This window comes from Schistocerca gregaria, chromosome X (genome assembly GCF_023897955.1).
Source record: "Schistocerca gregaria isolate iqSchGreg1 chromosome X, iqSchGreg1.2, whole genome shotgun sequence".
NCBI classification, from domain to species: Eukaryota; Metazoa; Arthropoda; class Insecta; order Orthoptera; family Acrididae; genus Schistocerca; species Schistocerca gregaria.
The window spans coordinates 567,747,559-567,770,329 of record NC_064931.1 but is presented as its reverse complement, the minus strand read 5'-3'; the positions used below and the strand labels follow the sequence as shown (position 1 = coordinate 567,770,329).

Sequence of the window (22,771 nt, the reverse complement as noted above, 5' to 3'; positions counted from 1 at the left end):
TTGATATCCTTTCATCTTGTATTTTAATTCCACTCCTGAACCTTTCTTTTATTTCCATCATTGCTTCCTCGACGTACAGATTGAAGAGTAGGGGCGAAAGGCTACAGCCTTGTCTTACACCCTTCTTAATACGAGCACTTCGTTCTTGATCGTCCACTCTTATTATTCCCTCTTGGTTGTTGTACATATTGTATATGACCCGTCTCTCCCTATAGCTTACCCCTACTTTTTTCAGAATCTCGAACAGCTTGCACCATTTTATATTGTCGAACGCTTTTTCCAGGTCGACAAATCCTATGAACGTGTCTTGATTTTTCTTCAGCCTTGCTTCCATTATTAGCCGTAACGTCAGATTTACCTCTCTCGTGCCTTTACTTTTCCTAAAGCCAAACTGATCGTCACCTAGCGCATTCTCAATTTTCTTTTCCATTCTTCTGTATATTATTGTTGTAAGAAGGTTCGATGCATGAGCTGTTAAGCTGATTGTGCGATAATTCTCGCACTTGTCAGCTCTTGCCGTCTTCGGAATTGTGTGGATGATGTTTTTCCGAAAGTCAGATGGTATGTCGCCAGACTCATATATTCTACACACTAACGTAAATAGTCGTTTTGTTGCCACTTCCCCTAATGATTTTAGAAATTCTGATGGAATGTTATCTATCCCTTCTGCCTCATTTGACCGTAAGTCCTCCAAAGCTCTTTTAAATTCCGATTCTAATACTGGATCCCCTATCTCTTCTAAATCGACTCCTGTTTCTTATTCTATCACATCAGACAAATCTTCACCCTCATAGAGGCTTTCAATGTATTCTTTCCACCTATCTGCTCTCTTCTCTGCATTTAACAGTGGAATTCCCGTTGCACTCTTAATGTTACCACCTTTGCTTTTAATGTCACCAAAGGTTGTTTTGACTTTCCTGTATGCTGAGTCTGTCCTTCCGACAATCATATCTTTTTCGATGTCTTCACATTTCTCCTACAGCCATTTCGTCTTAGCTTCCCTGCACTTCCTATTTATTTCATTCCTCAGCGACTTGTATTTCTGTATTCCTGATTTTCCCGGAACATGTTTGTACTTCCTCCTTTCATCAATCAACTGAAGTATTTCTTCTGTTACCCATGGTTTCTTCGCAGCTACCTTCTTTGTACCTATGTTTTCTTTCCCAACTTCTGTGATGGCTCTTTTTAGATATGTCCATTCCTCTTCAATTGTGCTGCCTACTGCGCTATTCCTTATTGCTGTATCTATAGCGTTAGAGAACTTCAAACGTATCTCGTCATTCCTTAGAACTTCCGTATCCCACTTCTTAGCGTATTGATTCATCCTGATTAATGTCTTGAACTTCAACCTACTCTTCATCACTACTATATTGTGATCTGAGTCTATATCTGCTCCTGGGTATGCCTTACAATCCAGTATCTGATTTCGGAATCTCTGTCTGATCATGATGTAATCTAATTGAAATCTTCCCGTATCTCCCGGCCTTTTCCAAGTATACCTCCTCCTCTTGTGATTCTTGAACGGGGTATTCGCTATTACTACCTGAAACTTGTTACAGAACTCAATTACTCTTTCTCCTCTTTCATTCCTTGTCCCAAGCCCATATTCTTCTGTAACCTTTTCTTCTACTCCTTCCCCTACAACTGCATTCCAGTCGCCCATGACTATTAGATTTTGATCCCCCTTTACATACTGCATTACCCTTTCAATATCCTCATACACTTTCTCTATCTGTTCATCTTCAGCTTGCGACGTCGGCGTGTATACCTGAACTATCGTTGTCGGTGTTGGTCAGCTGTCGATTCTGATTAGAACAACACGTCACTGAACTGTTCACAGTAACACACCCTCTGCCCTACCTTCCTATTCATAACGAATCCTACACCTGTTATACCATTTTCTGCTGCTGTTGATATTACCCGATACTCATCTGACCAGAATTCCTTGTCTTCCTTCCTCTTCACTTCACTGACCCCTACTATATCTAGGTTGAGCCTTTGCATTTCCATTTTCAGATTTTCTAGTTTTCCTACCACGTTCAAGCTTCTGACATTCCACGCCCCGACTCGTAGAACATTATCCTTTCGTTGATTATTCAATCTTTTTCTCATGGTAACCTCCCCCTTGGCAGTCCCCTCCCGGAGATCCGAATGGGGGACTATTCCGGAATCTTTTGACAATGGAGAGATCATCATGACACTTCTTCAACTACAGGCCACATGTCCTGCGGATACACGTTACGTGTCTTTAATGCAGTGATTTCCATTGCCTTCTGCATCCTCATGTCGTTGATCATTGCTGATTCTTCCGCCTTTAGGGGCAATTTCCCACCCCTAGGACAAGAGAGTGCCCTGAACCTCTATCCGCTCCTCCGCCCTCTTTGACAAGGCCATTGGCAGAATGAGGCTGACTTCTTATGCCGGAAGTCTTCGGCCGCCAATGCTGATTATTTATCAAAATTTAGGCAGTGGCGGGGATCGAATCCGGGACCGAAGACGTTTTGATTATGAATCAAAGACGCTACCTTTTTTTTTAATCTCATTTTGATCGCATGTGTTCGTTGCATCTGTTCGGGGCGGACGTCTTAAGACATCAATTTATGTTCGTTGTTGATCGATTGACTCAGTTTTTTATTACAGAGGGCGCGTAACCCTCTGACCGAACACGCTGAGCTACCGTGCCGGCTCCCCTAGACTACGGCTACATCGCTGTCTACGGGACGTTAAACTCTAATCTCCCATCTTTTTTTTTCGGTGGTGATGAATCCATGTGTTTCCACTGCTTGCTTTGCTCCTTTGTTACGGGGTCGTACTGATATACCAAGCATTAGCCCATTGGTGATTAGGAAGCTAAATAAGTCATCTGGATTGGCCTGACACACTGCAACATTTTCGCTTATGCCTCAGTTCGAGGGGCTCTCTTTGAATGAGTGTGTGGAATCGTGGTATCCAGCCAGTGACGACGTTTTTCAAGTTCAAAATGTCGTACAAGATATTGACAACCGATCCAAAACTATTTTCACTTTTTATACTGTCTCCTCGATTACGATGCGCCTATTTCGAGAACTAGGGCTTCAGCTTCTCTTGCGACTTCCGGTTCTTTCCAGATTGACATGTCACTTTGTTCTTCACCATTCAGGCTTGTCCGAGCACAATGGAAGCGTATGCGACACAAACAACGGTGTCATATCATGACGCATTGCTACCATACGCTTACACCAACTCAGCATGTATTGTTGCAGCGTTTTCCCCTTCAGATTTAGAAAACGAATTATCTCGTGATACTCCACTTTCCCTGGTCTGCACCACTTTGTTTTGCCTCCTTTAGCGGTGTACTACGTTACTGTGGCATGGTAATTTCAATGTGCACCAGGAGTACAGACATAGACCTACGAACAAATAGACGAAATTAATTGCATAACTGGTTTTGCACCTTTGCTCAATCAACTAATTGTAAGTACACTGCGCAACACAACATCCTAGTAGATAGTGTCGGAAGTTCCATGCGGCTTTTCGCGGATGATGCTGTAGTATACAGAGAAGTTGCAACATTAGAAAATTGTAGCGAAATGCAGGAAGATCTGCAGCGGATAGGCACTTGGTGCAGGGAGTGGCAACTGACCCTTAACATAGGCAAATGTAATGTATTGCGAATACATAGAAAGAAGGATCCTTTATTGTATGATTATATGACAGCGGAACAAACACTGGTAGCAGTTACTTCTGTAAAATATCTGGGAGTATGCGTGCGGAACGATTTGAAGTGGAATGATCATATAAAATTAATTGTTGGTAAGGTGGGTACCAGGTTGAGATTCATTGGGAGAGTCCTTAGAAAATGTAGTCCATCAACAAAGGAGGTGGCTTACAAAACACTCGTTCGACCTATACTTGAGTATTGCTTATCAGTGTGGGATCCGTACCAGATCCGGTTGACGGGGGAGGTAGAGAAGAGCGGCGCGTTTCGTCACAGGGTTATTTGGTAACCGTGATAGCGATACGGAGATGTTTAGCAAACTCAAGTGGCAGACTCTGCAAGAGAGGCGCTCTGCATCGCGGTGTAGCTTGGTTTCGAGAGGGTGCGTTTCTGGATGAGGTATCGAATATATTGCTTCCCCCTACTTATAACTCCCGAGGAGATCACGAATGTAAAATTAGAGATTCGAGCCCCCACGGAGGCTTTCAGACAGTCGTTCTTCCCGCGAACCATACGCGACTGGAACAGAAAAGGGAGGTAATGACAGTGGCACGTAAAGTGCCCTCCGCCACACACCGTTGGGTGGCTTGCTTAGTATAAATGTAGATGTAGATGTTAGATGTAGAAACCTAATGCCTATCCTCGTATTAGGCGCTATAATATGGACTTCTTGAACCATGATTAAAGTGCATAGTCATGAGAAGGGAAAGAAGTCACATATTGCAACGTAGGAAGATTTGGACGATTAAGCGTCTCCTCACCATTGAGGTCACTAACGATGGAACCCAAGTTCGGATTGGACGAGGCTAGCGAAGGAAATTCAAATGGAACATGCTGACATCTGCCTGAGGAGATTTATGAAAACTCTCGAAAATCTAAATCGGTATAACTGGAAAGGGATTTGAACTTCGTTCCTCCTGCATACTATGCCAGTGCGTGAACAATAGTATCTCCTCGCCAGGAAATAATTGTGAAGGAAGTAACAGCGGTGACTAAGCGACGCGTGGCCTTGGCATTAACTACTCTCTAACCAGAAGCGAAGCGTTAATTTACATCTGAAACAGGAAACACATGTTAGTTCTCCGCTGCTATTGACGGAAGGCAGCAGCTGTTGCCTGCAGTGGAAAATCATTTACTGCTCTGACGACAGCCTTCTTCTGTTCTCGTTACCAATATTTACATTCCTTACGCTCCTAAAGCCAAAGAAATTTCTCGTTGTACACCAGGAGTAAAGTGAAGAAAAATCAGTTTTTCCCGTAATTATTAGTGGTAGAGAAAAATAAATGAAAAGCATGCGATGTAATTATCGTTGACTGACAGACTGACAGTTTAAATTGTCCCCCCCCCCCCCCCCGCCCAATTCAAAACCGTATATGTAACATATTCTTCTGGAATAGAGTGCAGAGGATTCTTGAAATCATTTAAGAGGATTCTCCAGCCGTAGAATTTGTTTCTGCTATTATGCTTGTATTTAAAGGCCCTGTTAAACTGGTTTTGCACCTTTTCTCAATCAACTATTCGTAAGTAAACTGCGTAACACAACATCCTTTTCGAAACCCCGTAATTGTCTCCCACTGCGACGCAGAAGATTGAAATTTTATTGAAAGCTGCTTATAATCTTCTTCTGTTATGGCGCAAGAGAACGGCGCCCTGCGATGTTACCCACGGGCTCGACAACGCTTCAAATTGGAAGCTGTTGACACTAGCGAAGAATTACCAGAGCTGAAGACATTCATTTGAGGTGTAAGATTTTAATGACATCAATTGGCAGAGTGTCACCACAATTTACCACAATTTTGTCCAATGCTACCGTGGACGCGTCAGATGATGGGAAGGTCGTTACACCTCTTCTTACCCACATTTCACTCCTTTTTTCGACGACTCTGTGATGGAGGTCAGAACGGCGACGCCCAGCGTAGAAATCATGCGGTTTTCTTATGTGTGGCCGAGGACAACATTTCAGACACACCACGTCTCTGTACCAACACGAAAAGGCATCAGGGTGTGGCATAAAAGGCGCCAGTCAAAGCACCAAACGTGTAATATGTTGGAACAGGACTCAAATTCCCCATTAAGCAATCCAGATTAAGGGTTTCTGTGGTTTCTCTAACATGATTACGGCAAGTTTCAATAGGGTTTTCTCGAAGGGGAAATGGTCAATTTCGTTTCCCATCTTTGACCTATCCGAACTGTACTCTGTCTCTGACGACTCCGCCGTCGACGGCATGTTAAGTATTGATCTTACTTTCTTTGGTTTTCAGACATAAAGGAGCAGTCAATGAAAAGAAGACAGATGGAAATGATTAAATAAACTGTTTATTACTGTAAGGAGTCAGGCAAATCCAACACCTTCCATGAAAACCTTGACATGATAAGCAAATCCAGTAGTATGTCACATAGCTCCGAATAAAGCGTGACATTAAATTAATCAAAGTAATACGAGTAAAGAGTGAGCAAATGGAATACCACAGACTAACACAAGAATGCCTAAATGCATGTCATACCTTCCCACCGTGAGACAGACGCAGTTCCGAGGGGAGAAACGAGAAAAGAAGCCGACAGCAGAACCGTGTTAAGCTAGAAGGCCCATGTTAAAAGCTAGAGCCCTCCAGAAGAACAGTATAGATCTTACGACAACGATAAAAGGACCACACCAGCTGCAGGTTTTAGCGTGAGACTTTTTCGCGTCTCTGTTACGTTGCAAACTTTAAAAACATTGCCCCACCACTTAAAGTATAACGTTTCTCATTGGATAGACAGAATTTTTGTAGGCGGAGCTTAAGGTTAACATTGAGACCCTGATTGGTCAGATGAAAACACAGCCAGATAGTTTTTTTTTTTAACCAACTTCGGTATTGTAGTAAGGAGAAGTTAGGAGAGGGTTGCTTCCGAGATGGCGAGGTGAGCGGAGCTATGCTACCAGCCGCTGCCCTGACGCTGCCTGAACACCGACAAGGTAATGAACGCACGCGATGCCGCAGTTTTGAGCGCATAAGGCTTCACTCAAAACTGCAGAAATCTCATCTGTTACACCCCCTTTTTGCGTAATACTGGTGTCGATCGTCAATTAAAGCTCATGGTGTTCACATTTGCCACTTCAAGTAAAAATCTGAAACGCGGTGATTTCTCTGTTATATAATTATTGAGAAGTCACATCAGCCACTGTAATTTACGACAAGTTAGATAAGTAATTAAAGATAATTGAGGGCCACTGTAGACCATTTTGATAGTTTTCTCTTTTGTGAAACTTAATTTAAACCTAGATTATAGATGTGATATGGCATAGGTCATCCTTCGATCTATTGTAGAACTTGGAAACCCATTCAGGGAATATTCGTTCACAGTTTTGTTGAACGCAGTTGGTTTTTGCCATCCTGTATTAAAATTTTTTTTTATCAATAGTGCAATTTATAAACGATGTTTTGTGAGTAGAATAAAATTTCCAATGGTAAACATAACTGCTTTTTCGACGTTATTTTACCAGCTAACCAAAAATAGTAAAGCCTTGAACCCCTTCCACTAAATTTAGTTAGTATTAAGATTCTTTTACAGGGAGTTCAGTGGAGCTGACGCTGAGATCATTGAGTATTTGGTCATATCACCGCTAGTCTCACTGAACTCTTCTGAATTCTACATGTCATGTGTGGTCTGGCGTCTCCTTACCAGCAACAGGTCCCAGGTTGAAACTAGTCAATTCCCTAAAAAACACGCTCAGAGCGTCGTTGCGCAAAAGTGGTAGGGAGACACGATATAGAACAAACAGACACCACCATGAATGTTTAGATTACTTCAAAAGTAATCACCATAACTGTTAATACATTTATTCCACTGTGAAACAAGACGATCAATGTCTTATGGAAAATTGTCTGCTGTTACCCACGGAACTATGATTCTATCCCTATGTGCGCTTCTTCGTTCGAAGCCCATCGGCGGCCACGAATGTCTCTCATCAGGGCTCCAAAAATGTGGAAATCACATGGGGAGAAATCTGGACTGTATGGAAGATGTGTAAGGGCTTAGCAGCGAAGCTTCTGCAGCGTACTCGAAACAACGTTGGCAATATGTGGGTGGTCCCACATGTTGCAGTAGTTTCGGTGGAAAACCCTTGCACATTCTCCATACAGTCCCGATCTCTGCCCATGCGATTTGCGTTTTTTCTTGGAGACCGGAAGAAAGACACTGGTATTCGTCGATTTGATTCGGACGTCGAGATGCACGCCTAGGTACAGTCATGGTTCCGTAGGCTATAGTAGTATGCTACACAGATTCAAGTCAGCGTTGTTGGACGTACATCTGGACGAGTTTCTTTCAGACACTGTTAGATCTATCGGTTGCATCTAGATTGGAAAGGGTCCTTAGAGTGTAAGTCGTTGGTCGCATCCAGCTGAGTAGTGTCCACTCTTGAACTGCGTGAGATGTTCTCTCTTGCAAGAAAGAAAGTGTCTGAAGGCTTGTGCTTGCGATAGCTCGAATAAGAGCGCCGGTGGTGTTAGTACTTGCTAGCCGTTACATTCATTTAGTCTCACAAACGGGCACTGGGTTCTGGAACTGTACAGTAATATAACCGTGAGCGTATATGTTCTGAAGATATCTTAGGAAAAACGCCAGTTTATATATTTTACGTAGCTGGATCAGCTTTTGACTCTTCAGATAGGGCAAATGACGCGTGGTTCGATAGGTTAACTGTCGCTGTTTTGATCTTTTCCTTCCAGGTCTGCCTTTTTTCCATTTTTTTGTGTTTGTGTGTGGAGCAGGAGGGGGGTAGGTTTTTCCTTTGTATGTTGTTTTATATTTTTATGTTTAGCTTCCTCAGCCTACCGATAAGAATTAATGAGCTTTATTATGCTATTTTCTGATGATTTATTTTCTTATATGGAAGAGAAAAGTAAACTTTCCAGCTTGTCTACAGCAGCTACAGTACTACGAGGCAGGCACCGGTGTTTTTGGCGATAGTAACCATTGATACATCCACTTGCACCATTACGACAGCCGTTTATCCAACATTAACTATAAAACGCATACAGTAGAATCTATATACACCGGTGTGCAAAATTTAAGGGCGAAAGTAACTGCCAAGTAACATGGCTCGATGGAACGAGGATCATGCGTAGAACGAACTGCCACGGTAGAGTACAGAAGGTAACTGAAGAAATACGCAGTGAGACGAGCAGAATAGACACTTTTATTCACTTATTTATTAAGCTTAAGTCACTGCGATTCATGATGGTCCCCTGGAAATTCGAAAAGGCGCGGCATGGATCTTATGAGGCGCGTTTGAAAAGTCCGTGCAAAGTCCGAGAGATGGCACCACCGGCGCGTATGGAGGTCATGTTAAGTTGGTAGCATCTTTGGAAAGAACGCACACCAAGTTTCAGCCATATTGGTGTATTTCTTTGTGTTTGGCATTCGTGTGAATCAAGGAAGTCGAGTGATTGTCAAAAAATGGACGAAAAAGAATTTCGTGTGGTGATGAAACATTACTTTATGAAAGGCAAAACGCCTCAGGAGAATAAAGAGAAGTTTGATAAACATTACGGCGACTCTGCACCTTCGATTAGAACGTTACAAGTAGTTTGAAATTTTTCGGACTGGCCATATGGGCAAAAGGGTTGCTGAACGTTCTGGACGCCCTGTGGATGTTACGACTCCAGAAATCATTGATAAAATCCATGGTATGGTGATGGATGACAGAAGAGTTGAGTTGGGTGAGATTGCTAGCGCTGTGGGCATCTCGAATGAACGGGTACATCATATTTTGCATAAACATTAGAAAATGAGAAAACTATCCGCAAGATAGGTTCCACGATTGGTCACGCTTGACCAAAAACGGAATCGTGTGAAGTATTGCAAGGATGGTTTGCTGCTGTTCAGGAAGGATCCGTAGGACTTTAAGCATCGTTACGTCACTGTGGATAAATTGCTATACTCCTGAGACCAAAGAACAAACTAAACAATGGGTTACCAAGGGAGAATCTGCACCAAAAAAGGCGAAGACCATTCCTTCGGCCGGAAAGGTTATAGCGACTGTCTTTTGGGATCCGCAAGGGATAATCCTCATCGACTATCTGGGAACGAGTAAAACTATTATAGGTGCATAGTATTCATCGTTATTGGACCGTTTTTTAAACCGAGCTGCAAGAAAAACGCCGGAGATTGGAGCGCAAAAAGTCCTTTTCCGTCACGACAATGCACCAGCACATACCTCAGCAGTTGTGGCCGCAAAATTAGGATTCCAATTCGTTTCATATCCCCCCTATTCTCCAGAATTGGCTCCCTCGAACTACTATATGTTCCGGAATTTGAAGAAATGGCTGGCGGGACAAAGATTTTATTCAAACTATGAGGTGGCTGCAGCAACTAATTGCTATTTTGCAGACTTGGACAATTCCTATTATTCAGAAGGGATCAACAAATTAGAACAGCGTTGGACGGAGCGTATAAGTCTAAAAGGAGACTTCGTCGAAAAATAAAAGTGGTTTACTCCAAACACGTAGGTAGTTTTTATTTTTGCACGGACTTCTCAAACGCCCCTCGTAATACGCTGTGTGATCACCACGGACGGCAGTGCATGCTCTGAAACGTGCTTCCATGCTGGCCGCAAGGTTGGTTAGAAGTTAATGTGGTAGTGCATTCCATTCCTCCACCAGCGCGACTGGCAACTGCTGGATGGTCGTTGGTGCCCGTGGAAGTGCTGCAATACTATGCTCAACACATCCCACACGTGCTCTATGGGGAGCGCAGAGGCAAGTCCATTCGCGAATATGCACTCGTTGCAAGAGCTCCTCCACCCGTGCTGTTGATGGCGCTGCGCGTGATGATTCATAAAAAATGAAGTAGTGGCCGAATACACCCCTGAAAAGACGCAAGTGGGGAAGAAGTACAATGTCACAACAACGTTGACCGATTTTAACGCCAATGTACCCACGCAACGTTATGCTTTCCCACACCACAGCACCTCAACCACCAAAACGATCATGTTCGACAATGCTCAATGCACCTTCATATGGCGAGAGGTGGGCGCACCAGTGCACCCAGCAACATTGTCTAGCATCATCGTTTTGGTGGTACAGGAATTACGGCGTGAGGAGGTATACAATGTTTCGCAAAGTGCTTCACTTTCGCGTGCAACTGTGCTGTACCCAGTGCACAGGCGTTTGAAAAACAGGTGTAGTAGTTTTTATCTGAAGCCGTTGCATGTTAAGATAAATGCTGTCGTTTTGTCCAGTGTTCCGTTTTTCTCCTTCATAATAATAACGTCTATGATCATTCTTCCTGAAATTGCACGTTCATGTTCCCGATGTTGCGGCACATTATAGTATCATTACAAAATCTGAGTATGTTATGAATTGCTCGATTATTAAGATAGTTATCCAACTTTTTTATTCCTACCTCTTTTCCTCCCTGTTGTACTGTGGCAGCGCCCATCAGATTGCTGACAATACGTGCCATCTGCATAGTTTTCAAGATACCTATTAATCCAGCTAATTCTTTCTTGGTACAAAAAAGGGGAAATATCATAATTCTTTCTCCTTTCCTAACAATGACGAACTGATTTTGATTCATTGGTACTTACTTACTGTGCTTTGGTTTCATCTTATTTGAGGATTGGTCAGGAAAACTCCCCGTTCAAAACACTCTCTTATTCTGTTTCGTGTAAATACTCTCCGGTGGTCCATCCAAACCGCTAGGATTATTAAAGTGTTGGTCGTTCTGTTCCATGAATTTAATCTCACCAGCAGCTAAGGACGTACGTTTCGTCACAGGCAGATCGCAGTATACACAATAAAGCAAAATACAACTGGATGCATCAAGCGCCGCAAAAGCTGCTGGCTAGCGACTGTTTCACATCAGCTGCCCAGTCCATGGACACGCAGCTGAAGTTGAACTTGAGATGGTTTTTGTTCTAGAGTTTGTACCTTCCTTGCTGTCTGAGTGTTAACGACAACGCCCCTGTTCTCTCTGACATAATATTCCACTGTCTTGACAGTATGTGGTTGCTGAAGAGTTCCCAGAGCTTATGGCTACAGGGGTTTGGAGGCACCAATCAGTCTCCAGTTGGGGCATCACAGGTTCGGCAAATCCAAACTCAGTCGTAGATGACTGCGATCCCTGAGCCGTTAGCTATTTGGCAGGATCCTGGAAGCACATGTAGCGTGAGCACGGTGAGAATTCTGTTTGATGAGCTTTAAAAGGTATTGGTTTCACTGTCTCTGAGAAGCGATAGTTATCGACAGACTTGGTTATTTTCGTGTGTCGTATGATCCCAAAGCGATCCCTTGAAAATGGCAGAGAAATCGTCATGTTCGCAACAATAAATTATCGCATTACTGCAGTTGTCACTGTACACGTACCATCTGCTTACAATTTTATTTGCGACCTATTTTTAGACTATATAGCAAATTACCCGTTTCGTCACAGAAAGGGGGCGGGGAGTGTATTCGTAAGAAGTAAAAATGGTGAAAACGTGTGGTTATGGCGCATATATCGGCATGATATGTAGTAGCAAATGCATTTATGAAATATTTCATATGAAACGGTAATATACGAGTACAAATGTCGACAATTCAGCTTTGATAAAGCGGATATGCTATTTATAGTTTTCAGTAAGTAACAAACGTTATTGAACTATGATCTTCAGCCTTTCTTACGCATTGTGTTTCGTCGCTACATATTCTTTAAAATTCAAATCATGAGAACGTTCTTTGCAAGTGAGAGAACACGTGTTTAGTGAATAAAACTCCAGCTTTTTTGTTTACTTATGAACTTCTTTATAATTAAATGAGTGTTATCGTTTGAATCTTTTGTACTTCGCTTAAAGAAAAATCACTGTATGTTGTCGGCATATGTATTTATAACCACTCTTATTCATTTACAGAAAGAAACTGAAGCCAAAGTAGCTAAGTGTCCGAATAATTTTTCACACTGACCGTAACACGTTATTGACTCTATCTGCATTTTCCAAAAGAGCGTTTGGACGACCCTGCATAAGTCATGCACATGTATTTAATAATGATAGCTAACCACGATCACTATCTACCCTCATTTGCATTTTCCGTGACTTTTCAAGTTTCTTCTGTGGAGTTGGGACGTTTACAAATATTCCACAAGTAATCCTTTCACATCTTTTATCTCAACATATGTCAGAGGAATAGTGATAGTTTGGATTTGTGCTATGTTTCAAGAAAGCAGGGACAGGTCAAGTTTTGTTCGTAAAATTTGTGTAAATCCGAAGCTTCCCATCATCTAAAAAATTGCGCAGGTGATGAGGAAAATGGGATTGCACATGACAGAAATTCAAAATGAGAAGATCGGGCACGAATATCTGGAGGCATTCTCAAGTCTCTCTCTAAGTTGAGTTTAAATCACGAGACTGGAAATACACAAAGCGTTTGTATTTCTGTGCTGATTAATGACGTAATTCATTTCCCTTAAGAAGATACAACATCTTCCACTTTCTCTTCGATTTGGTAGGAACGAGGTGGTCCTCTCTTCAATACAGCATAAACGTTCTGACCATTAGGATTTAAAATTTCTATCGTATTTCTAGATCACTGAGGTGAACACCCTGTAATTCCTGGACACGCCAAAACCCATTTCCTCTCCTATCCTTGAAGTATCTCTAATACCTCGAAGTCCGACAGAAAGTTGTATTCTAACCTTCCTCCCTTCTTCGACGTGTATAGAATTCTCGGGAACGATCAAAATCTATTGCAACACTCATTCTTCATTCTCAACTGAATTTATCAGATGATTTTTAAATTCAAGAACGATATCTAATGAATAGTTGAAACGTAATGAGAAATATCCTTAGAAGCATCACTCGATCATGGGGAAATAATGAATCGTTTTTCACGCTGCTAAAGACCTGGTTAGAATAAGAATGGGTATTTAGTGATCAAACTTCGCTTCTAAGTGCTCTGTAAATTCGGTTTTATGGTACAGGCATTTTAAATCCATTCTGAGAACTAGCAGAGATTGGTGATTTGAAATATGTGTAAATTAAAAAGAAAAGGTCTCCTATCTGATAAAAATGTTTACTATCGATTTTTATTAGTTTATGGTGACAACTCATTAGGTAAAGCACAATACATTAAATGTCCAGCCATTTAAGCAAATAAAAAAAAGAAACTGGATGATCACAAGATCCAATGAAAAAGTAAGTTTCACAAGGAAACTACAAATTCAAAAGCTGAGGCGACGTCAAACTGCGTTAGCAACATCTCTAGACTGAAAAGATAAAATTAATCTTGATATAAAAAGAAGTGTGCTTCACTGGTTAAAACCTAAAGAAGACAAATAGAAATATTTCAGTTGCTGTAAACAGTATTTTGGACCGCGTGCAGTATAAAGACTAACAAAGAAAAGTGGAAATTGTCCTGACGTACCCAAGTTCTTAAGGAAGCTTCCAACCGTAAGACAAGTTCATCTTTGTTTGTGAGACCTGTAGTAATTTGTATCCTGCTCAAAATTGTTCGTTCGTTAATATATTTGTGTGTGACAGGTTTGTATGTGTACTGCGGATACTTCTACCGGTGAAGTACCCCATAGTAACACGCCAAGAAAAGAACTGTAATTTCGGGAAAGAAGTCTGTTTGTGTGACTCTTCAGTACCTCAGTGACCTCTTTGCGAGAATACAGGGCAGTTTTATGTATTGGCGGCCGTGTCCGCTGCAGTTGCTTCGACTTATACTTGTCCCATCTCTCCCCGACACATAATTGAAATCCCGGTCCTCTCATTCTTCCGAAACGAGCCGCGTGTTGTCACAGTGTAGGAAGCTCCACCCTGAGGGCCATTTCTTGCGTGGCGCCCCAAAAATAAACCTTCTCCGGCCGTCTGCCAGCAGAGTCTTTAGTAGCGAAGACGCGAGTGTCTCGAATACCTGTTGCAGCGAGAGATCTTACGGAAATTGGACAAAAATGGTTGGTTTATGTACCTTATTCATTTCTTTTGAACGTAGTTATAGTTTTACGTATGTTTTATCTTTCCTCATGTTCGAAAGCTGTTGTAAGTTCAAATTTAAGGATGTGTGTGACCACGTGCATGGAACTTGTGGAGGTATGTATCTATACTCTCGTGAATGACTGTAGTTATTTCAGAATACTATCTGAACACTTAAAAGCTAAGCTGTGTAAAGGAACAAAGGAAACTGCACTATTACATTACGCCTGAGTGAGCTGGATAAATTCTGGTTTAATAAGCAGAAGTACTGAGACGTGATCACATAATTTATTAATGTTTATTTCCTTCTCCTTTTATCGTCGAAGACTGTGACTGCTTCTAAATACAAATTCATGAGATGATGTAATCTGCACACTTGGCAATACGTTACAACTCTTTGGCATCTTCATAGAAAGTGACAATGATCCTATATTTAATGACTAATCAAGCCGCGCAACGAGCGTCAGATTCTTGAAGCTTTGAAGATGATATCCAACTGAAAATTCATGAAATCTTAGAATATGGATGCCAACTTTTGCAAGCGCCTTTGTTTCGTTAATTGCATTGATAGTGGTACGGTAGCATTCCATTAAGTACATACAATGATGTCAAAGGGGTGCATTAGAAATAAATTTTGCGTCTTCTTCCGGTCTAGGAATATATTTACAAAATAGTGCCTCTTGGAATGTTCTTTTGCCTTTTAGTATACCAAGATTATTGGGCAGATCGCAAGAGAGGATCAACTCACAAAAATAACAGACTATTTTGATGATCAGTTCCATGTACCAATATCAATAGTGGCAAGATTGCTCAGTGGAAAATTCATTGCAAGGTTTAGAGCAGATTAGCAACACATTTGCCAGAGTAGAAATATATAAAATACACAGAAACTGCATCAAATTCAGTTGTTTGGATTCGAGCCATGAAGTGACCCACAATGTTAATTTATCTCAAATACTGACAGGAATGGTAGCTACAAGTAAGCAGTGATAATGTAAAAACAAGGTAAACTGTTGATACTGGACATAAAATCAAAGGAAACCTACATTTTAAGCTAAGATTTCATCTAATGAGAGGTAAGAGGCAGCATCAGTACATAAGTCAATCATCTGACCAGAATATATAGTTTCAGTTCACTGGTCTTTCATTCTGTCCTCCTGTTCAGCTGAGTGATAAGATGCTTGCCTCACACGTACTGGGCCTGGGTTCGATTCCGGGCTGGGTTGGAGATTTATCTCCGCATGGGGACTGGGTGTTGTGTTATCAATATTTTTTCCTTATCATCGGCCGCAACTCGCCCAATGTGGCGCCGACTGAAATAATGCTTGCAATTGACGGCCGAACCCAAATGGGACCTCCCGGCCAGCAGTCCTATACGACCATTTCATTTCCATCTGTCATGCTGTGTTAATTTCCATTAGGTCACAGGTTTACAATACAGTTTTTTTCTGTCTTGTTTGACAAGTCAGGAATACTGCAAATACCGAATATAAGCGTTATGTGTTTATATACATAGTAAAATAACGTAAAACTTAAGTATTGCAAATACTTGTCAGCGAACGTGCTCCAATATGAAAAAAGCCACGAAACACTGTTTTAATTTTGTTATACGAGAAGTATGTCTTTCTCCTTCGAAATATTTAACTGAGTTACCTCCTACATACAACAATACTTACAGCAATTTAATTGCATGTTGTAATTCTTTTGCATCTTCACAGAAAGTGACAATGACACTATATTTACTGGCTAATAAATTCGCACTACTTGTGTCACGTTCTCAAAGCTCTGAAGAAGAAGATGTTCAGCTGCAAATTCATGGAATCTCAGAATATGAACTAAATTCGTAAAACCGTATCCTGATATTACTATCGAGTTCTATTATTTATCCAGTTGTGTATACGGCGCAAATGGAGGATAGAGCCATTGTGTGAAAGGTTCTGCAGTTTGTAAAGTAAGCAGTCAGTTATGTATCGACATCAAGGTTCAAATGCTATACCTCATCATTGTGACCACACTGTTCTGCTAAGAGCTATTGAGTTCTTGACTTAGCAGATTTGGATGCTCTCCATTCTGTATACATCCTCAATACGCTGACCTCAAAATTTTTCAAATTTAGTTATTGTGTTGAATTATGGAGCGTATGAAATGTATTTTTCTGTTGTTGATAGTTTTCACCATGTACCTTAATAGGGTTTCCATAATTTATGTGTAGCTAATCGGGAAATTTCTCTTAAACTGACTAAAAATGGACGCAATTTCGGAAGCAGAAACCAAGATAAAAGAGGACACTTCTCTTAAGCTTAAAAAATGACTTAATTAATAAAAATATTTTATCGGCTTTGTGATTGCAACTGTCTGTAGCTATACTTTTTTTTGTTAGGGTATCACGTGCTAACACTGATTACACAATTGCTGTTGATTTTATTCCGCCCGACGTAAAATTTTTTAGTATTCGAAATCATTAAAATGTTTGTTTCAAGAACATGTGATGTTTAACAGTTGATAGCACATTGATGATTCCTCTGCTGTTACTAATTTGCCTTGTTTAAATGAATTTGGAACAAAATAACTGTCCATTTTTTCAGGTTGCCATCCATGGGGTGGGTGCACGCAACGACTGTGGTTATATTGGGTTAGATAGAGCAGGAATCAGTCGTGGAATTAAGTTGTTTTAATATGACATTTATAGTCACAACGTCTTGCAGAGTACACGTTTGTTTTACGTTTTACGCTAGTTGAATGATCCTTAATATCTACTCTACCTGCATGTGCAATGAAAACGCAACACTTACAAATTCTGCTTCATAGTGACTTCTACCTCATTTTATGGAAAACCTCTTGGAATGAACACTTCCCCTTTGGCACTGTAAGTTCATTTGAAAGGATCAAATACTTCAATAACAAATGAACTGCGACGTGTCTCAGAGCAACAGAGAAGCACGTAAGTGGAAAGCTTAACCTGAATTGAGATACGGGGCAATAATGGAAATTTAGCAGCGTTACCACACAATAAGATTATTTAAGGGACTCAGTCAGATGCGATAATAAAAACTTTCGTTATTTAGATAACAGCTGGAGTTGAAATACAGATTAAGGCAAGAATTTGGAGAAAAAGTAGATAGTGTTAGAACATTCCTCTGAAATCCGAAATCCGGGTCAAAGTGTCGTCCGGAAAACCGGGACATTTGGCAACCCTAAGTCCTTTCTTCATTTATCATTATTCTCTCTTCGTTTGTATTCATTTCAGTTCAACGTGTTATAGGCATTTCTGTCCGTATTCACATTTTTTTCCTTCTTCTTTCTTCCAAGACATTTGGCTTAAACATGTTCCAAAGAGGGCTGTACCAAGTGCATGACGAGGTAAGCCCACGCCAAGGGTACAAGTACAGAGAGGGCGCAATATCTGACCAGTTAAAAAAATGTGGTTTACAAATTAACCCGAAGAAGTACGTGTATTCTCCTACCCCTCGTATTCCTACCTTCCGCCTATGAGAAGAAGCATTTCCCTCGGCCGGTGACTGTAAATGCACGCTGTGTCCTTTCTAAAGTGTCATTCCGTCCATGCAGTATGATGAAGACACTACTACGACCAAACAGACGTCTATCGATAACATGGTTTACGTGGCAACAGTGAACTTGATTCACGCAGTTTGTCGTGTACACAACTTGCTCCTGTTCAACAATGGAGCTCTTTCTGCAGCTTTGATGCGGTATTGTACGACCTCGGAGGTTTGCTGAACGAATATGGTCTTTTGTTGAGGGCATCTGATTTTGCCGTCCGAGGACTGGAGCGACACTGTCTGAACAGGAGTGCTTTAAAGTATTTAACAGAATCATAGGTGCACCAGATAACATATCTCACAAGTACAAAAACATTTTATCTGACTAACTTCCTGTCAGGAAACGCCTTAAACGAAAGCTCTGCGTCTTACAGTGAAAAACGTGCAGCTAATTTTGCTGCCAAATATAGCAGAGATATTGAAACAGCGTAGCTAGTTTAAGTAGTAGCTACTTTGAAATTCCAGGTTTTCAGAACAGATCAAAAGTATTGAAACGGTTTTCCATTTGGATATTTTGAAGGTTTTGCAAAGCACTAATGTTAGTTAGGAGATGCTTATCCAAACGTCGAAATAGATATGCCAGCGACTGCAGTATTTTGAGTGAAAGGAGGCTGTTAACTCTAAAATAATTTCCATAGGATGTGACACATCTGTTAAACTTGACTTCAGTGAGGTAGTCACTGAGTTTTTGTCGCTCAAAACAAAGAAACGCAAGGTAAAATTATGATGCAAACGTAATTGTTGAAAGGGATATTTTCTCAGCTCTTAATTATAACCCGTTTTCTTCTATTTCTGATTAGTAATGTGTTCACTATTGACAATTTATAAAGAACAAATAAAATCTGTTCTTTGTTATTGTTGTTGTTATTATTTGCATATGGATCCTGCTGGATCACGCAGTAGTTTCAGATTAGTTTTCCAGATCTTCCACATGGCTCTCATTCTCTCTGCGTAGGCCATTTTTCTTTCTTCACTTCAATTGGTTCCTTTTTCTTCTTTAGTCTTTCGACTGAACAGATTCCTGTCTACCACTTCCATTGCTTTTCTCGACGTTCTTTTTAACTTGTTTGGTCCATGGAAGATTCTTTAATTGTCCAAAATCTTGTGTCTAAGCCTCGTTGTTGGGAGTCTTTGAACATGCCCATAAAATTTATATCCTCGTTTTCTAATGTCTGCTGCCAGGTTTGACAGTTTCTCTGTTGCTTTACGGGATTTCAGTCTCAGGTCTTCCGTTTTGCCTCGGCCAAGAATTTTCCTCACAATTCTTTGTGCTTTCCCCAGTACGTTTTCCAGCTCGCCTTTTCTGTAGAGAATTGAAACTTCCGCTCACGTACAGAGCTTCAGGTCCGATCACCGTGTTTTAGTGTCTAACTTTTGTCTTGGTTGTAAATGTCGTGAGTTCTCCTGCACGCTGTCTAGAGTTGTTGTCATCGAAGTCTCAGTGTTTCCTTTACTGGTCTCGTTTGTTCTATGTCCTCACCGATAACGTTGAAGTGTTTGACCGTTTTCGTTTGCCGCAGTTCGTGTCTAATTTCTGAACGTCAAATTTAGTACAAATCAAATCAGCCAAAAAAATAAAAAAATAAAATAAAAAACAGGGATTAGTTGGCCAGCTTTTTCATCGCATTCTTTGAAGACTTCTGTCATTGCTGTAACTTCACTGTCCGCTGATATCGCTAAATCTGCGAAAGTTAAGCAAGCGTTATTAGTGTTATCTTTATTCTTTCAGGCAGGACAAAGTTCCAGAGATTTCGGTTTTTTAATTCTTTTTACCATTTGATTTTTTAATTATTTTTCTCATTTCCTAAAGCATTCACCTAAGATGAGATTGAAGTTGAATAGTGACAGCCCATCTGCTCCGCGAACTCCTGTTTGAAGTTCAAGGGTTTCCCATCTTTCCCACTCAAATTTTACTTTTGACGTTGTGTCTGTCAGTGTTTCATTAATAATACTTGTTGTTTTTCGGTCTAGTCCCTGCCCTTCTAGGATATGAAACAGAGAATGTCGGTCAACCAAGTCATTCTTCTTGAAGTCGACGAAAGTGTAGATGATAGACCTGGTTCGAATTGTCATATATTTTCACGTTCTTTTTAGATTGAAGCTCTCTTCTACGCATCAGCACCACGGTAGAAAAATCGCTTGGTATTCGCCGATGTTAAGTTCACGCTGTGCTTGTGTTCCTTTGAAGTAAACACACTGAGAATATCTTCTATGTGACTCGAAGGAGAGGGGTCCTCCTGTAGTTACTGAAGTCTGTCGTGTCACCTTTTTTGAGGGGTGAATGGATGAGTGCGTACTTCAAATCATCTGGCAGTTTTTCTGTGTGCCAAACATCCGTGTTGATTTATGTAAATTCTGAAAGTGATTTTTTCCCTATGTGCTTCAATGACTCTACGATTATTCCATTTTTCCCAGATGTGCTGCTGCATTTTTGTCAGCGTGTTTGTGATTTCATCTCTGGCGGATGAATGTGATTCTTTGTGTGTGTGTGTGTGTGTGTGTGTGTGTGTGTGTGTGTGTGTGTGTGTGTGTGTGTGTAATAGTAATAGTAGTAGTAGCAGTAGTAGTAGTCTCCCTGGGAAATCTTATAGGTGGTTCTGGACAGTTGTGTAGCTCAGAGAAGGATCGAAATTGCTCCCTGCAGTTGTGAATTATCAGAGCGAGTTTACCGTCCTGCTTTCTAAAGCACCATTTCCGCGTTGTGTATTCACTGATCTCTCCACTGAACGACCTGTAAAAGTCACGATTGTTGTACTTCCTAAAGCTAATTTAAAAAAAATTAATATTGTTATTGATGTGTCTCCTCCATCTCTACCTGATTAATATTGCCACCTGCTTTTTCATCTCGAAAAAGTGTTGTTCAGTTGACGGTGCTTTTTTACTGTTGTATTTCTGTAAGACTCTCTTTCGTTCTTCCAAAGTGTGTTACCATGCTTTGTCCCAGTAAGATTGTTTCCAGTGGGTTAGCTTTATGGCTTTCTGTATGATCTTGGTTTGGAACTCTTCCCAGTGTCTGCCCTTTGTTTCTCCCAATCCTCTTTTATATTACAGTAGTTTCTTGGATCCTTTTTGAGTCAATTTTTGGAAGGTGTATACTGTTGCAGTATGCTCTTTTGGGGTAAATTTAACTTTGCTGCTAACAAGATCGGTCCGAGTCGACGTCTGAAGCTCTGCGCATTTGAACTTATTTCTGTGGAGGGTACATGAAGGCAACGTGATGGATTTGATATCATCATGCATTGCATGGGTTACCACCAGGTCATTTGCTTTCGAAAATGTTTTCTCAGGAAGATCTACATGATTTTCAAATTTTTTTGTTGGCGCAACGCGATGAAACGGCCCAGTCTTGTTTGTGAATTTCTGTCGTGATAAATTGATAATCGTTTTTTGATGTAATTTTTCAAGTTGTACTATGAAATTGCCTAGTAGGACTCTTACACCTGTTCTTTATTATACATCATACTAAAGCCAATGTATAGTAGCTCCATAAACAATACATCAATACAATACCGTTTTACTTTTATACTGCTTGTGGTTTTTTTTACTGTAATGATACATTTAGTTCGTTGTGTGCGATTTTTTATATAATTATAGTTCAGTTAAGTAATATTTTCAATAATGATTAATTTTTCTTAATCCTGCTCAAAAATTATAAAACTTGGTGAAACTACGTAGAAAAAATGAAGAAATGTAATTTTACGATGCAAGAGGGAAGGAGGAGGAGCAGAATTAACAGTTCTGCAAAGGGTACAGGATCACTTCGGTAAGGCGCCGGTTTATAATAAAGTTACTGTGTCGAATTAAGAGAAAGTATGAAACGTAAAGTAATTTGAAACGTTTTCAGCTTTTTGTGCCCCACAACTTGCAGATCATGTTTCACACCTCCGTCAGCTGCTATGAAAATCTTTATAACTGCTACTAGTTTTGACTGCTACCACTCATCAACAGGAGCAACAAAATTTTCAAATACAACATCAGTGTGCATACATACATGACATTGCATCTCACTTTACACGAAGTATAAAACAGGAACTGGACAAGAGACCTCAGTTCATATAATCTTTAACATAGTAGCACACCGCCTCCATGAAAAGTGTTGATTTGAAACCGTGGGAGTACGCTGTAGGTTTCACGTGCTTCATCCTTTTCTTCAGTTCTGTGAAGAAAGTAGGAGGGTCAACGCTGGTTGTTGTTTGACATTCCTGGAGGAAGTTTCCGAGTAATTTCAGCGCAGTACCTTAAAACATGTGGGGATGTCACTCTACAAAAAGTATAGTACCAACACGTGCTAGCTGGTACGGAAGCCACATATTTCATTAAAATTCAGTGCGAGATACATAAAACACTACAACAGCCATCAATTGAAAGAAACGTACTAGTCTAAAGGCGGGAAGACAGAGAGTCTAAACACAAAGATATTTTACACTTAAATGTACAGAGATAGTTCTCGACTAATTCGACTAATTACGTCGCCACATAGGTTCCCTCCCCCCCCCCCCCCCCCCCTCCCCTTACAGAGTGGAGCATCTCGAATGAAGGGAGATTCGTGACGTACAGTTCTATCAGCCCCAGTGC

The 22,771-nt window shown here is 40.8% G+C and overlaps 1 protein-coding gene across 1 annotated transcript in view; it reads left to right on the top strand.

Moving 5' to 3' along the window:
* Window positions 1–14,441: 14,441 nt before the first annotated feature.
* LOC126298844 (tubulin alpha-1 chain-like) overlaps window positions 14,442–22,771 on the top strand; it is a 42,678-nt gene continuing 34,348 nt past the window's right edge. The window contains exon 1 of the mRNA XM_049990330.1: window positions 14,442–14,617. Coding sequence (XP_049846287.1) covers window positions 14,615–14,617 — 3 coding nt within the window. The 5' untranslated portion in view covers window positions 14,442–14,614. The remainder of the gene's footprint in view (window positions 14,618–22,771) is intronic.